The sequence below is a fragment of the Phoca vitulina genome, unplaced genomic scaffold (genome assembly GCF_004348235.1).
Source record: "Phoca vitulina isolate PV1807 unplaced genomic scaffold, GSC_HSeal_1.0 scaffold46, whole genome shotgun sequence".
NCBI classification, from domain to species: domain Eukaryota; kingdom Metazoa; phylum Chordata; class Mammalia; order Carnivora; family Phocidae; genus Phoca; species Phoca vitulina.
The window spans coordinates 6,288,561-6,304,667 of NW_022589749.1; the positions used below are offsets into that span (position 1 = coordinate 6,288,561).

The 16,107-nt window shown below is 54.8% G+C and overlaps 1 protein-coding gene across 1 annotated transcript in view; it reads left to right on the forward strand.

Moving 5' to 3' along the window:
* Positions 1-8,468: 8,468 nt before the first annotated feature.
* RASAL1 (RAS protein activator like 1) overlaps positions 8,469-16,107 on the forward strand; it is a 30,229-nt gene continuing 22,590 nt past the window's right edge. The window contains exons 1-4 of the mRNA XM_032431257.1: positions 8,469-8,801; positions 12,820-12,876; positions 15,323-15,436; positions 15,575-15,636. Of these exons, the coding sequence (XP_032287148.1) occupies positions 8,737-8,801; positions 12,820-12,876; positions 15,323-15,436; positions 15,575-15,636 (298 nt within the window). The 5' untranslated portion in view covers positions 8,469-8,736. The remainder of the gene's footprint in view (positions 8,802-12,819; positions 12,877-15,322; positions 15,437-15,574; positions 15,637-16,107) is intronic.

The following is a 16,107-nucleotide window of genomic DNA, read 5'->3' on the forward strand; positions in this document are numbered from 1 at the left end:
TTTTAGAAAGGAGCTAAAATAATATATATTTTCTCTTTGAGCATGTTACATTAAATTGCACATATATCCTTCTACATAAATTGATGTGAAGAGTTATAAGATACACGGCCTAATTTTTTCTTGATTTAAAAATATTGAGGTATATAGTCTGGTTTCTCTTCAGATCGTATAAATCTTTTGCCTTTTAAAAATATTGAGGTATAATTCACATAATGTAAACTTCATTTTTTTTCTCACATACGGTTCTGTGGGTTTTGGTAAATGTGTAAAGTCCTGTAACCACCACCACAGCCAAGATACAGAATGTTTCCATCACCCCCAGAAGCCCCCATGCTCCTTCATAATCAACCCTGTCCCCACCCCAGCCCCTGGCAACCACTGACCTGTTCTCTGTCCCAATAGGTGTGCCTTTTCCAGAATATTGGAAATGGAATTCTATACTTAGTGGCCGCTTGAGTCTGGATTCTATAACCCAGAAATGTTCATCAGAGATTCATTCATGTCGACACGTGTAGCCATATTTCATTCTTTTTCATTGCTGAGTAGTATTTGATTATATATCATGGTTTGTTGATTCAGCCTCCAGCTGGGTCATCTCTAGTTCTGGGCAATTACAAATATAGCCTGTGTTCACGTACAGTTTTTTGTGTGAACATAAGCTTTCATTCTGCTCTGTATAAATACGTAGGAGCAGGATTGCTGAGTCATATGGTAAGTCTATGTCTAACTGTATAAAAAACTGCTAACTTTTTCCAAGTGGCTGTACCATTTTTATATTCACACCAGCAATGCATGAGCGGTCTCATTACTCCGTATCCTTTTTTTTTTTTTTAAGATTTTTATTTTATTTTGTTTATTTGACAGAGAGAGACACAGCAAGAGAGGGAACACAAGCAGGAGGAGTGGGACACGGAGAAGCAGGCTTTCCGCAGAGCAGGGAGCCTGATTCGGGGCTCGATCCCAGGACCCTGGGACCATGACCTGAGCAGAAGGCAGACGATTAACGACTGAGCCACCCAGGCGCCCCATTACTCCATATCCTTGCCAGCAGTTGGTATTGGTAGGTTTTTATTTTATTTTTTTTAAAGATTTTATTTATTTATTTGAGAGAGAGAGTGAGAGAGCACAAGAGGGGGGAGCGGGAGAGGGAGAAGCAGACTCCCCGCTGAGCAGGGAGCCTGATGCGGGACTCGATCCCGGGACTCCAGGACCATGACCTGAGCCGAAGGCAGTGGCTTAACCAACTGAGCCACCCAGGCGCCCCAAGTATTGGTAGGTTTTTAAAAAGTCATTCTAATAGATGTGTAGCTCCTGGAAGATTTTTTTTTTTTTTTTTTTTTAGAGACCATTGTAGATTCTCATGCTGTTGAAGAAATAACACAGAGAGATCCCAATTCCCTCCACCCCGTTTCCCCCAGTGGTTCCATCTTGCACACTACAGTACAATATCACCACCAAGAAACTGGCTTCGATACAATCCACCAACCTAATTCAGATCTCACGGTTTTACATGCGCTCCTGTGTGTGTGTGTGTGTGTGTGTGTGTGTGTGTGTGTGTGTATGTGTATTTAGTTCTATGCCAAGTTATCACACGTGGACTCCTGTGACCGCTACAATGAAGCTACATACAGAAGGATAGCATGAAGGGATCCTTCATGCTATCCTTTGCTAGGACCATCTCCCTCCCTCCTGCCTCCCTAATCCCTGTCAATTATGTATCTGTTCTCCATCTGCACGGTTTTGTTTCCTCAAGGATGTTATATAAGTGGAATTGCACAGTATGTAACCTTTGAGACTGGCTTTTTCACTCAGCTTAATTCTCTTGAGATCCATCCTGCTAGCTACACGCATCAGTGTTTATTCTTTTTGATCGCCGAGTAGCATGCCATGAGATGGATGTGCCGCGGTCGGTGAAGCATGCAGGTAGAAGGACATTTGGGTTATTTGCAGTTTGGGGCTCTCATGAATAACTACTCTGAAGATTTGTGTCCTGGTTTTTGTGTAAGCGTAAGTTTTCATCCCTCCAGGATAGATGCCCATGAGTACAATTGTTAAGGAAGCTGCTCGAGTCTTTTCCAGAGTGGCTGTGCCACTTTAAATTCCCACTGACAGTGTAAGAGTGATCCAGCTTTTCTGCATCCTCACGGTCATCACCATTTTTTTTTTTTTAAGATTTTATTTATTTATTTGACAGAGAGAGACAGCGGGAGAGGGAACACAAGCAGGGGGAGTGGGAGAGGGAGAAGCAGGCTTCCCGCGGAGCAGGGAGCCCGATGCGGGGCTCGATCCCAGGACCCCGGGATCATGACCTGAGCCGAAGGCAGACGCTTAACCGACTGAGCCACCCAGCGCCCCGGTCATCACCATTTTTGATTTAGCCATTCTGATAGGTGTGCGGTGATGTCTCATTGTGGGTTTACTTGGCATTTCTCCAGTGGCTGTGATGATGAGGAACATCTTTTCGTGTGCTTCTTTGCCATCTGTACATCCTCTTCAGCAAAATATCTGTTCATATCTGCTGCCTATGTGCTAACGAATTGCTCTTAGCTGTTGAGTTTTGAGAACTTCTTTACATATTCTAGATACGGGTCTTGATGTTCCAGACAATCCTCTGTTGCATATTTTTTCCCAGGCTGTAGCTGATCTTTTCATTCTCATCACATGGTCTTTTGCAAAACAAGGTTTTCGATCTTGATGATCCGATTTGCCACTTTTTCCTTCACGCATCGTGTCACGTCTAAGGTGGGATTTGAACTTGGGCCACCTGGGTGTGGAGTCCACCCTCTTAACCACACTACTCCAGATACAGTTGAGCCCTTCTTGGATCTTTCCCTCCTCAGGCTCATTCCCTTCCTTCCCTCCTCAGAGGATGTCATCATCTTGAAGCTAGTATGCATCCTTCCCTTTTGAATTTCTATTTTGTTAGAGGCGTTTTTTGGGGGGCAAATGTTTACTGAGCACCTACTCTGTACCAGGCAGTGTGTGAGGATACAGCAGTGGATAAGGCAGAACCTGCCCTCATGGGGCGTACAGGCTGATGGTGAAGCCAGGGGGAAACGTCTAGGGTGCAAGTTGCAGGGAGGGAAGTCTCTTTGAGGCAGTAACATGTGAACCCCGACCTGAAGGATGAGGAGGGATGAGAAGAAGAAAGGAAAAGTATTCCAAGTAGAGGGAACAGCACGTGCAAAGGCCCTGAGGCAGGAGGATGTGGCCCCCTCCTCACAAAGAGAACAAAGGTCTGTAGGTTGCTGTGCAGAATTCAAGGATGATGGGATAGGTCCTGACTGGAGAGGGCCAAGGAGGGGCGAGACCTGTGACCAGTAACAGATGAGGGAACTGAGGCCCAGGGGAGTTAAGTGACCCTCCGAGGATGCGAGGCTGAGAAGTGATGGATGGGCCTTGGTTTTGTTTTTAGAGATAACCTGTCCCTGCCTTGGAACTGCTCATGGCTTCGAGGAGAGGAGAAGGTCCCTACACAAACAACCTGTCTTCAGAAGGCTGAAGCTATGGGTCCACACCCCAGTCCTCAGCATTTCTGTTTTAAATGGGGCGTTGCTTTCAGGTCCTCTTGGGGCTCCCCTGTCATGCTGCTGAGGCAGAGGTCCCAAACCCCCACCTGGGTCTGTCCCCACATCCTGGGAGATAGGGTGAGTGGGGCTGCTGAGTGACAGCGGGACACAACTTCTCAGCCGGCCTTGCCCTTGGCCACAGCTCTGGAAATATCCACTCTCCCCACCCCCAAGTCTCATGCTCGGGTGGTTTCCCCCTTCCTACTTCTCCATTCCAAGGCGGGCGTGGGGGGGGTGCACCTTGGGGAGTAGGCCTGAGGAAGGAGGAAGCAGCAGGTCAGACCGACAGGCGGATACCTTGTTTCAGGCTGTGGGAGGAGGGGACTTACTGCTTCCTCGGCAGCCAGCCCACGGGAGGGGTTTGTGGAAATCCTGCCCAATCCTCCCACCTCAGCCTCCTGTCCTACGTGGCTCCCGGCCCAGAAGCGTGCCCAGCGATCACAAATGGGGCTTTGTGTTCCCGAGACAAAGAACACACTCCTCACCCCCAACCTGGGCCAGGGCTTGTCTGCCTTGCCCCAACCTTGGCCTCGGAAGGGATGGTGCCACTTCCCAGGAGGGGAAACTGAGGTCTAGAGACAGGTCTGTGGAGCCAGAAGAGGGGTCTGCCTCTGGTTTGGGAGTAGAGGTGGAGCAGAGAGGCGGTAAGTTGGCAGTGACGAAGCTGCCATCCTAGGCACTGAGTGGGGGGGAGGAAGTAAGAAATAATACGACTATTATCACCACGAAAGAGGCCAGATTCCAGCCCTGGAGGGGAACAGAATTCTGTTTAACCCAGCGAGTGCATTCTGAGTCTTTCTTATGTGCCAAGCGGTGTGGGAGGCGCGGCATGAATCAGACATTGTCCCTGACATTTAAGAGATAAGACGAGCGTGTAAAATACCACAAAACAAGAGAACAGGAGACCAGGGTCACAGAATGGTGCCAACAGGCAGGGGTGGGGGGGGGTGGGGAGTGGTCGTCGCTGCCTTCCCGGAGGCTGTGGGCCATCAACAAAGCCGGGGCAGTGGTGCCTTCAGAAATGGGAGGCGGCACGGAGTATTTTCTGAGGATAAAAAGCAGCACAATTATGTCTAGGAAAGCTCTCTGCTGCTGGGGACTCTGATGTCTGTTCTGTCATCTGCGTATCACTTCCTACTTCCTACTGAGAGTGTATTCTTCAGCGGCAAGCGACTTTTGTCAGTTCCCCACGCGCCTGAGAGCCCCAGGAGAGCAGGGCTGGGCGGTCTCGTACCCCACTGCATCCCCACTGCCTGGCACACAGTGGCACTCGACACGGATCTGCCGAATAAAAGGAATATTCATACGAAGCATATACATAAGACATTTTGTGGCATCAGGATGCTGCTGTGGAGATGGTCGTGTTTGCCCCATCACTTAGGTTTTCTTTTTTTCAGCATTTTTTCCCATCATTCCCAGTCTTTGAGCATATCCTTTCTAACAGCTATGTCGTAATCCATGACATTGACACGACTGTCAATGTCTGTACTTTGTTCGCCCTACCCCTCCTCATCTTTATCCAATTGTATGGGTGGGAGATCAACAAGGAAACAGGAAAAGGAGGGGGAGGGCTTTCCTGATGGAAGGCAGGACAGGGCGAGGGCACTGTGGGTGTGGGGTGAGGGGATATGAGCAAAATCTTAAGAGTGTTAAGTGGCGTCTAGAAGGCTACGTGGCGGGGGAATCTGGTGCCCGGTGTTGTGTTGTTAAACTGACCCTCCCACCCCCCACCCCCTGCCTTGTAGCATTTGCCGGTTTCCATGGGGGTAAATTCTCCTGCCATGGACGGTGTCACGTTCCCACTGTGGTGTTGCTGAACACCGAGGTAGAAAGCCATGGCCACAGCCATCCTTGACCTTGGGATCTCTCGATCAGATTTCTCAGCTGAGAGCAAAGCCCCAGATTCTTCCTGCGCAGGTGGCTACTGAGGTGTGGTTGCGCCATCCGCCCCTGGAATTCGGGGTGGGGTCTGGTGTTCCACTTCGGGGAGCTCGGTGTCAGGCACGGCCGTGGGTTTAGGATGTCCTACTAATGGCCGCGACTCTTACTGAGCCCTTGCTGTATGCCAGGGTGTTGAGCATCTGACTTTTTCCTCATCCCATCCTCACACCCAGGAGATGAGGTGGGTGCTGTTATTATCCCCAATTTACAGACAAGGAAGCCGAGGCACCCAGAGGGTGCCCGAGAACAGCCAGCTCATAAGTGTAGGTGTCACGATTCAGTCCCAGGTTGGCTTGGCTGGATGCTAGAACCTCTGCTCTTAACCCCTGAGCTCAGCGTCTCCTGCTACTGAAGGTGTTCTGCAGCTCTTGGGAGCATCCCAGCGGTGCTAGGCTAGGTAGAGAGCTGGCAAGAAGATGATCATGGGTTTGTCTTTAAGAGCTTCGAGGAAGGGGAAAGAGAGGAGGCTAACCATTTCTTGAGCACCTACTATGTGCCAGGAATGATGCCAGGTGCCTTACACTGCCTCTGGATCAACTCTCACAACAACCCTTGAGAAAGGTGAGACCCTTCCCACATGACAGCCCAGGCTTGGGTGCTCATGAGCCCACCTTCCCCTCCCCGAGCTGGGTAGCCCCCAGCAGGTCACACTCTTTCTCTCCGCCTCCTTCACCCTTTGGTCCCCTGACGGGAGATGCCCTGGGAGACCTCAAACCCTCTGCCAGTTTCAAGTCAAAGCTTCTGAGAACAACAGGAAGTGGCCAAGCCATTCGGAAAGTTTGAGGACTGCGGCCAAAGCCCCAGACGCATTTCAGGGTCCAAATCCGGTTATTGGACAAGTGCCAGAGCTAGCTCCCTGGAGGCCTGGCTGGCACATTCCATAGCTTTCATAACCTTCCTGGGGGCCTGGGGAGGGGCGTTTGGGAATGAGACTTCCTGCTCAGCTCCGGAAGACTGGCCGAGTTGGCTGGTGGCGGTTTGGCTGGCATCCCAGGTGGCCCCAGGACCTAGCCCCTCAGGTTCCATCAGGGGTCTCTGGGGGCCAGAGAGCCTATCTGAGATCTCTGCAGGATCTCAGAAGAAAAAGGGTTAGCCAAAAGCTCTCACCTAGGTGGGGGTGGGAAAGGGACAGGGCGCCTATCTTGAAGTAGCATGCACTTAGCAAGTATCGTTTTCCCCTGGTAAGGAATCGGGGGCTGCCTAGTAAGGCACCTGGAGGGTGTTGGTGTTTTAACACTCCCTTGGGGCTACCGCGGTTCTGGATTCGACCCTGGTTCACCTCTCGTACCCTGCTGAAGGATGCTGCAATACTTCTAAGCCTTGGGGCCAGCCCTGCTAGACCCATAGCCCAGATGGGGTAACTGAGGCCCAGTCTTTGGAAGTTGGAGGACTCAGCAGGTAGCGGACAGCTGGGGAGAGAACTCCAGGGATCAGAATCCCTTACCAGCTTGGCTGGAGTGCCGGCTGGGAAGTCAAGGAGGGAGCTTGGGAGGCAGATCACTGGCTACTCCTGGGGCTGTTCTGGGCCCTCCTGGTCCTGCCGGTCTGGGCGTCGGCTGCGGCAATCATTCGGCTGGGGCCTTCCCATTGGTGCCCAGCCCTGGGCTGACCAAAGTGAGTCAGGCTTGGTGCCAGTTCTTCCAAGAACTCTTAGGAGGGTAAACAACAAACTCACGGGGAGAAATAGTGTAAGGATCTGCCCTGGGACAGGCTCTTCCTGTAGCATTGTTTCAAATGTGTTTGTCAAACTCCAAGTTTTGACGCTTGAAAAATGTATAACCCTGGAGCCGAGGACCCGAGAAAAAGAGAAGAAAACCTCTGTCTGGGGTGGAAGGGCATCTTCGAAGCCTTCCTAGGAGAGATGATGTTTGAGTTATGCCTCGAAGGACAATAATAATAATAACAATAATAATCATATCAAACGCTTTCTATAAGCTTCTTATGTGCCTGTGACTGTTTTGGGACCTGTATCTGCTTCTTTCATATCTGCTTTATGTCATCGAATTCTCTCAAAACCCTGTGAGCAAAATACTACGTTATTCCTATTGAACAGCTGAGGAAAGCAAGCCAAGGCACAGAGAGGTTAAGTGACTTGCTCAAGACCACACAGCTAGCAAGAGGTAGAGTCAGGATTCAAATCCAGGAAGGCAAGCCAGTCACTGCCTGAGGCCTTCCCTGAGCTATCTAATCCCTCTGAACCCGTTTCTTTATCCATAAAATGGGGGCGATAATCAAGAGTACTTAGTGCGTAGAATTATGGCGAGGACAAAGAGGATACGATCCCCGGAAACCGCTTAGAGCAGTGCCTGGCACACAGTAAGTGTTCAAACAGTTGTAGATGACTTCTGTCACCGCCGTCGTGGTTATCTTCAGGCCTCCCCTCCCCCTCCGGCCGCGGCCGCCTCCCCCGCAGTGCCAGCCCGTGACGTGGGAGCTGCCGCTCGCACAGTCTGGGTTTAATTGGAAACTAAACGAGGAGGAAGGGGGTGTTCGGGGCCCCTCCCTTGACTCTGAACCGACCCCCCCTACCCCCTCTCCCCGGGAATGTGCGACTCCCTCTTTAGCGACGCCTCCCGCCGACCGCGGGTACTGCTCCCGCACAGGGCACGGAGCTGGGACCGGGGAGGCGGCGCCGGGATGGGAGGCAGGGGAGGGCCGGGGAGGTGCGACTGTGCTGGAGGGAGGGCAGGCAGGGGACATGCTGGGTCTTCTGAGCCCCATGCCAGCTCACCACGAGCCAGCGGCCGCGCCCGCCACGGCCGTGGGCCGCTCCCCACCTGGCAGTCAGCGCGCCCAGGTCTCCGCGGCCCGGGCGCTCGGGCGCGCTTGGCTGGGGTGCCGGCAGAGGGCGCGCGAGGGGGCCCGGGGACGGGCGGGGGCCACGCGGGAGGCGGGATTGGGGGGAGGGCCCTGGGCTGCCCCTCCCGCCCCCTGCCCGCCCACCCGCAGCTCCAGACTAGGAGGCAAGAGCGGCGGCTGCCCCCTGCGCGCTCTGCCTCCTCCGCGGACGCTCCTACCTGTAGAGCCCGAGGGGCTCCCCCTCGCCGGGCACCTATTCTTTCTCCTCCGGAAACCTCCCGCCTAGCTGCCCGCGTCTCGCATAGGCGGCGCTGGGACCCCGGGACGGGGCGCCGGGCTCGCAGCTGGTGACATGTAGACGCGCCCTCCACGGTCCAGCCTCGGCACCTGGGCACCCTTCTGCCCGTAAAGTTTGGGGCTGGGCGCCATGGCCAAGAGCAGCTCCCTGAATGTCCGCGTGGTGGAGGGCCGGGCGCTGCCCGCCAAGGACGTGTGAGTACCCCGGGGCGAGTCGCGGGTGAGGGGCGCACCGGGCATGGGATGGGGCCGGGTCGCCCGTTCCGCGTGCCGGGGAGGGTGGGTGAGGTGGGCAGGGGGTTCTTGTCTAAGACACAGTATTGCTGCGGATCCGCCTTCACGGGGCTAAAACCCCATGCCCATGGCTGTCCTAGTGGAAAGGGGCGCCCAGACTTAGCAGCTACGCCACCCTGCTCCCCGGAAGGGGGGTGTCTTTGTTTCTAGGATGTACTAAAGGGGATTGGAGGGTCGGATTTTGTTGGAGCTGGGGAGGGCATGGGGGGGGTCCTCTTCCTTAGTTCAGGCAGGGTGGGTGCCTATCAAAAGAACCCTGGGAAGAAGGCCCAGAGCGCCGGTTGGCCTCAGCATTCCTCTGTGTGCGTCTGGTGTTTAGATTCAAAGACAGTCATCAGGTGGCCCACCAGCCAGGCCTGGGGGAGACTGGGGTCCTCTGGACCCAGAGCCCTGAGCTCCCCAGCGAGGAGCTCCCTGTGTGGCCTTCCCTGGATGCTGAGTGCCTTGAAGAGCCCCCCCCCCCCACCGTAGCACCCTCTCCAGCCAGATGTGGTGGGGCCGGAGGACCCTTGGGCTCCTGTTGGTACCAGTCCTTGGCTCCGCTTCCTCCAGGGCTGAGTCAGCAGTTGCCGAATCAGCAGAATGGCAGGAGGGGTCCCCCTCCTGCTTGGCCTGGAGCCCAGAAGGGGCTGTGAGGTGTCAGCACCTGGGACAGGTGTGGGATCCTTGGCAGGACATCAGCTGTGTGACCTTGAACATGCTCCTCTTGGATCTTGATTTCCCACCTGGACAATGGGAGCTCTGGACAGGAGCCACCCAGCCCAGAGCAGCTGTGGGGGGTGGAGAAGCTGTTAGGATTTACCCCATGGCCAGGGTGAGCAGAAATCTGGATTCTGAGCCTTTACCCAAGTTGAGATGAGGCCTTAGATATGCCCTGACTCCCCCAGCTGTGGGTCCCCAGTGAGGAGTCTCCTGCCTTTGATTTTATGAACCTCGCCCCTCCCCAACCCTGGGCTGCCGAGAGCAGTTTTAGCTTCCCCTCATCCTCATCAGCTACCCCAAATAAACATGCACCTGGGATAGAAGCAGAGCACTTGCTGTGTGAATGTAGCATCTGGACAAGCCCCTGCTTCCCTCTTCTGGGACACCCTCTCAGAGCCTCTGAGAATGACATTCTGGAACTGTCGGGGCAGGGAGGCCAGGAATTGGGGCCTGGAAACTGCCGGAGGGCTGAGGGGGGGGGCCCTCCAAAAATCAGGTTTCCATCTCCTGGTCCTGGGTGAGGGCCATGAGGGAGTGGTGGGTGCTGCCCTTGGCCCTGGACACAGCTCATGGGGTGGACGTGGCTTGTAGGGTGGACATAGCTCGCGGGGCTCCTTCTGCCTCTCCTGCAGAGGGACTTAACTCACCTGGTTCCTACACCTCTTGGCCACCCTTTCTCCCCCAAAGTTCTCAGGCCAAGGTGAGCCCCAGAGCAAGGGTGGGAAGGAGTCACTAAGCCCTAGTTGAGCCACCCTGCCTCAGTTTCCCTAGCTGTTGGCTCCCTTCTTCAGAGGGGCTGTCCTCACAGCCTGCTGGGATCTTCACACCCATGGAGACTCTTAGATGGGGGCGTGTTCTCTCTCTCGTCTCCTAAGGGAAAGGGCCCAGACTCATCCTGAAGCCTTGTCAGTTTTGAGGGGGGGTCTGACCTGACTCTGGAGGAGGCCCCCACTGACAATTTTTGAGTATTACTCTTATGAATAGCAGCTGTAAGTCGTTCCAGGGCTTACTCTGGGCCAGGTCCTATCCTTAACACTTCCTATGGTCCTATGAGCATTTCCATTTATAAATAGGGGAAACAGGCCCAGAGAGGCAAAGTCACTTGCCCAAGGTCACACAGCTGGGATTTGAGCCCTGACTGCTCCCATGAATAAACCACACTGGGCAGGCAGTGGCTGAGGGGTCTTCTTTCCCACACTTGAGCTGGGGCAGGGCCCATGGGAGAGGTCAAGGGTCTGGAGAGATTGAGGGTCCGGAGGGGTCACCCCTCCTGCTATCGCTGCCTCCTACCTGATGGGAGCCTGATAAGGCCCTTGTGCGTCAGAGCTGTGGAGCCAACGAGCGAGCTTGGCTCCCAAGAGGGGCCCCAGGGTCAGGCTTGGTGGATGGAGGGGGGCGTGTCTCCCAGCTCTTTGCTAGTGGGATCCCAGCCAATCTTCCTCCACGTCTGCCGTTGGGGAAACTGAGGAACGGGACCGTACCTAAAAGAGGCTCAGGAATGGAGAACCCAGCCAGAGAAATGAGATATAGGCGTTCCCCAGACACAGGCATCCTGGGGTGTAGAGCCAGATTAGGAAACTGAGGCTCCCAGGGTTACTCAGCCCAGTGGGTCTGAGATAGATTCAGAAGGGGAAAGTGAGGCCTAGGGCACTACTCAGAAGGGGGTTCAACGGTAGAACCCAGAAAATAATGCAGAGACACAAGCCACCACCCAGGCTGAGGTGTTCAAGGATAGAGGCCAGATGGGGAAATGGAGGCCCTGGAGCACCCACACAGAGGGAGCTGAGGGCACGAGTACAGAGGAGAAACTGAGGCACAAGGAAGGACTCATCCAGCAGACAAGGCTCAGATTGCAGCTGGCTGCTGGTGCCAATACCCCCTTCCCTGAAATCCTGTGGCATCCGTGGATTGGTGACTGATTGGAGGTGACAGAGAGAGAGAGGGTGGGGGCCGGAGCATCAAAAGAGGGGGCCACTTGGGGAGAGCATTGTGAGCTGGGGTGGAGGTGACACTGGTTAAGGGCATGTGTGCTGAGCCCCATAGACCTGGGTTTGAATCCCAACTCAGGAGGGGGGTTGTGGGAAAGAGGATACAGGTCCTCCCCCAAGGAGCTCACAGTTCAGAAGTTGGAGGGAGCCAGGGAGACAAACACTAAACAGAGAGAGAAACAGGGAGCAAGATGCTTTCAGGTGCCCAGAGGGATCGGAGGTCGATTTTACAAAGGACAGAGGTGGTCAGGGATGGCCTCTCTGAAGAGGTGACTTTGGGGTTGAGGTTTGAATAACAGGACTGAGGCAGCCATGACAAGATCAGGGACAGAGTGCCTTAGGCAGTTGCAACAGCGAGTGCAAAGTCCCTGAGGCTGGACTGAGCTTGGTGGAAGACAAAGGAGGCCTGTGCCATGGGACAGAGGCGGGATGAGGACCCTGGTGGACAGCTCGGGATGGGGCTGGTAACTCTTATTATGAAGGGGGGATGGAGCTGGCTTTGGTTGGCTCATGGCTCATGCCTCCTCAAGGGGCTGCTGTGGGATGTTGTTTTGAGATCTGGGTGCCCTGGTCTGTGCCAGCAGAGGTGCGGCCCCACTGGGCTGAGCATCGGGAGTCCCCCCCACCCCCCCACCCCCTGCCAGGGAAAGTCCCGTGGAAATGAAAAGCTGGTCGGCAATGCTTTCCCCAGAGGGTAGCGTTAAGGCTTCCGGAGGAGAGCTCTGGGGCCGGCCGGTGATGCATCCCACCATGCATCTTCTCCTTTAGTTCCTCCAGCCCCCCCCACCCCCCCCAGAGATGTGTGTAAACATCATAGAGAGGAAAACCCAGCACCCACAGAGAGGATGGGGCTTCCTGGGTTCCACAGCTAACACACAGTAACACTGGGATGCCTCTCCAGCTCATGCTGTTGACCACGGCTCCGGGCTTCCTGGGACCAGCACTGGGAACTTTCTGGCCTCATGCCTCAATGTTCTGTTTCTATGGGTGGAAGCCCAGAGAGCCCATGCCTGGGGGTCGGGCAAGCAGTGGGTGGGCTGTGCACCCGTGACATCTCCTGCTGGTCTCCCGAGGTTCTGCCCCTTAGCCCGACTTGCTGTGTGACCCCGGGCCAGTCCCCTCCTCTCTCTGGGCCGCAGTTGCCCTTATCTGTACATAATGAGGGTGGATTGGGACCTCCACTCATGGCTGCCCTCTCAACCTCCCTCCTGAACATCCTCCTCCTGCAGGTCTGGGAGCAGTGACCCCTACTGCATCGTGAAGGTGGATGACGAGGTGGTGGCCAGGTGAGGAGTGGACAGGCCGGGCCTGGGGAAAGAGGAACAGGGCGGGGGATGGAGGAGGAGCAGCTCCTTCTAGACCTGGCGAGTCCAGACACAAGATTTCACATTGAAAAGAGGAGCCGGCCGGCGGTAATGCTTATGCCAAGGGTGGACGTGTGGGGCTGAAAGTGACTGCTTTGTGCTTTGGCCCCTCTGGGGACAGACAGCTGGGGCTGTCAGCTCCTCTCCCCATCCTGCCCCACCGACTGGCCGACACCTTCCCCCGGACCAGATGATGTCCCTGCCGGTGTCCTGGGGCTGACTCAGCGGCTGCCAGCCTCCCATAGTGGCCTCCCCGGAGGCGGGCATCTCACGCTTGGCTGGGCTGGCTGGTTCCGGGCCTGCTGGGTGCTGCGGGCACCGGGGCGTGCGTGTGTGTGTGTGTGTGTGTGTGTGCACGCGCGCATGCGTGCCCAGCTGGGCCTGCTTATGAGTGTGTGTGGGGGTGTTGGAGGGCTGATGTGAATGCCTGTGACCACATGTGCGTGTCTCTGGGGGTGTGCAGCTCACGGGCTCACATTGTGTCCCGGTGGTGTGTTTGGGGGGGTGGGTGTGTGCACACCCGTGGGCTGCCCTGCATACGCAGGTGAGCACCAGTGTCTGCTTGTGTGGGTACACAGACGCCATCGTGAGCACAAGTGAGGACGTGAGGGTGTTTGATGAGTGAGTTTTGGGCGGGGGTGGAGGGATGTGGGGCTGGGCCATGGTTGGCTCCCGCCCCGCCCCCACAGGCCTGGGCGGTGTGGGTGGGCTGGTGGGCGGGTGGCTGAGGCCTGGGGTTCCTATGGAGACAGCAGGATTCAGCATGTTTCTGGTGCTGGTTCCGGTCCAGATGGGCTGGGAGCGGGGGGTGGGGAACCCCATGGGGGAGGGTCAGCCCGCAGCCCCCCAGCTGACCCCCTCCATTGTTCTCTATGCTCATGCTGCCCCCTCCCCACATGCTATGATACCACCCCCAAACCCACAGAGAGATTTTCTGTGTGATCCCAGGCTGCACTCTGCCCAACTCTGGGCTCTGAAGAGGGACTTCCAGCTGGGAAAAGGCCAGGACAGGGGGAAGAGGGTGTTTGGGAAGAAGGGTCCATCCGACGGTGGTGCCCTGGGCTGGGGTAGAGGGCAGAGTGTGCATCTCTGTGTGCCTGCGTATGTATATGTTCACTCTCTTTGTTGGGGAAGAGTGTGGGGAAAGGGAAGAAAGGAGTGGCAGGTGTATGACCCAATTCTACAGCCATAGATTTGGGTGTGTCTTCATTGGGCAAAGGAGGTTCTTCGTTCCCTACTGGGTAAAGGGAAGTGCATCTGCAGGGGTGTCGGGGTGAGGATGCTCTCTGTGTGTGTCTGTTTCTAGGCTTATTTTGGTCCCTAACCCTTTTGTGGTTCCCTCTTTTTTCCTGAGTGCTCTGGCTCCTGCTGACTTCATGGTCTCTTGGCCCCTCACACTTCCCCATTTCCCATCCAGCACCTTCCTGTTCCTCAGATTCAACAAGCTCACACCTGCCTCAGGGCCTTTGCACATGCTGTGCCAGCCATCTTGTCCTCATCTTCTCGTCCCCCTTTGCCTGATTAGCTCCTGCAGGAAGCCTTTTCTGACTCCTCCTGTCCACACCCCCAGACCCAGCCAGGTGCCACTGAGCTCACCCTAATCACTTCTCTCACTGTGTCATGTGTCATAAGAGCTCAGGAGAGAGCACCTGCCCACTGAATGGTGCTCTGTGGGGGCAGGGACCTGGGCACCTCTTCCTCTGATTCTCCATAGCCCACAAGACTTGGCACACAGTCAGAGTGTTTATGGAGTGAATGAGTGAATGAATGGAATTTGCATGTTTTCAGTTACTGTGCGGGGGTTCTGTGTGTGTGTATCTGCCATCTATCACTATATGTGTGTGAGTGTGTGTCTGTGGGTCTCTGTGGGTCTCTATGTGCTGGGCAATTTTTTTTTGGTCTGTGTGTCTATGTGAATGTGCTGTTTTCTCTGTGTGTATCTGTATGTGTCCATATGTAGAAACACATAGATGTGCATTTCTAGAAATTTCTGAGGCTTCATATGTGTATCTGTGTATATGGGAGTGCGTCTCTGGCTTTCTTGGTGTATCTGTGAGCGTCTCTCTTTTCATGTGCCTCCTTATGGGACTGTGTGTGTGTGTATGCGTGTGTATGTAGGTCTCGGAGTATGTGAGTGTTGGGGTTTCTGTGTGTGTATTTGTGGGGTTTTTTGTTTTTTTTTTAAGTAGGCTCCACACACAGCATGGGGTCTAATGTGGGGCTTGAACTCATGACCCTGAGATCAAGACCTGAATTGAGATCAAGAGTGGGACCCTTAACCTACGAGCCACCCAGACGCCGCTCCCTGTGTGCGTGTCTGCCACCTGTGTGGCCCAAGGGTCCCCAGCCCCCTGTGCCCTTTTTACAGGACAGCAACTGTCTGGCGGAGCCTGAGCCCCTTCTGGGGGGAGGAATACACCATACACCTGCCCCTGGATTTCCACCATCTGGCCTTCTATGTGCTGGACGAGGACACAGTGGGGTGTGTGTACTGGGGACCCGTGCCTGGGCACCTGGGGGAAGGCGGGATGCCCCGAGGCAAAGTATCCACCCAGCTGACCCTTGATGCCTGCTCCCTCGACTTAATGACTTGGACCCTCACCTGCCCACCTTTCCACAGGCACGATGACATCATTGGCAAGATCTCGCTGAGCAGGGAAGCAATTGCAGCCGATCCCCGAGGTGGGCGAGGGGCAGCGACCTTCAGCTGGGCAGAGGGAATAGGCGTGGCCATGCCCAGGTTGGGCATTTGCAAGCATGTAGCAAGTGGCAGGGGAAGCACAGAGTCTTCACTGGAAAATTATTTCAGTTGTTGATTTCCCTCTCTCTCTCTTTTTTTTGGGGGGGGAAGAGAGAGAGTGAGAGACAATGCATGCGCCCATGTGGGGTGAGGGAAGGGCAGAGGGAGAGGGAGAGAGAGAATTTTAAGCAGGCTCCTTGCTGGGCATGGAGCCTGGCACTGGGCTCAATCTCATGACCCGGAGATCATGACCTGAGCTGAAACCAAGAGTCAGAGGCTTAACTGACTGAGCCACCCAGGCGCCCCATCAGTTGTTGATTTAAAAAAAATTTTTTTAAATTTAGTTTATTCATTGAGTAGTTAATTACTTTACATAGTTCAATATTCAAAAGGTATGATTAGTGGGGGAAACT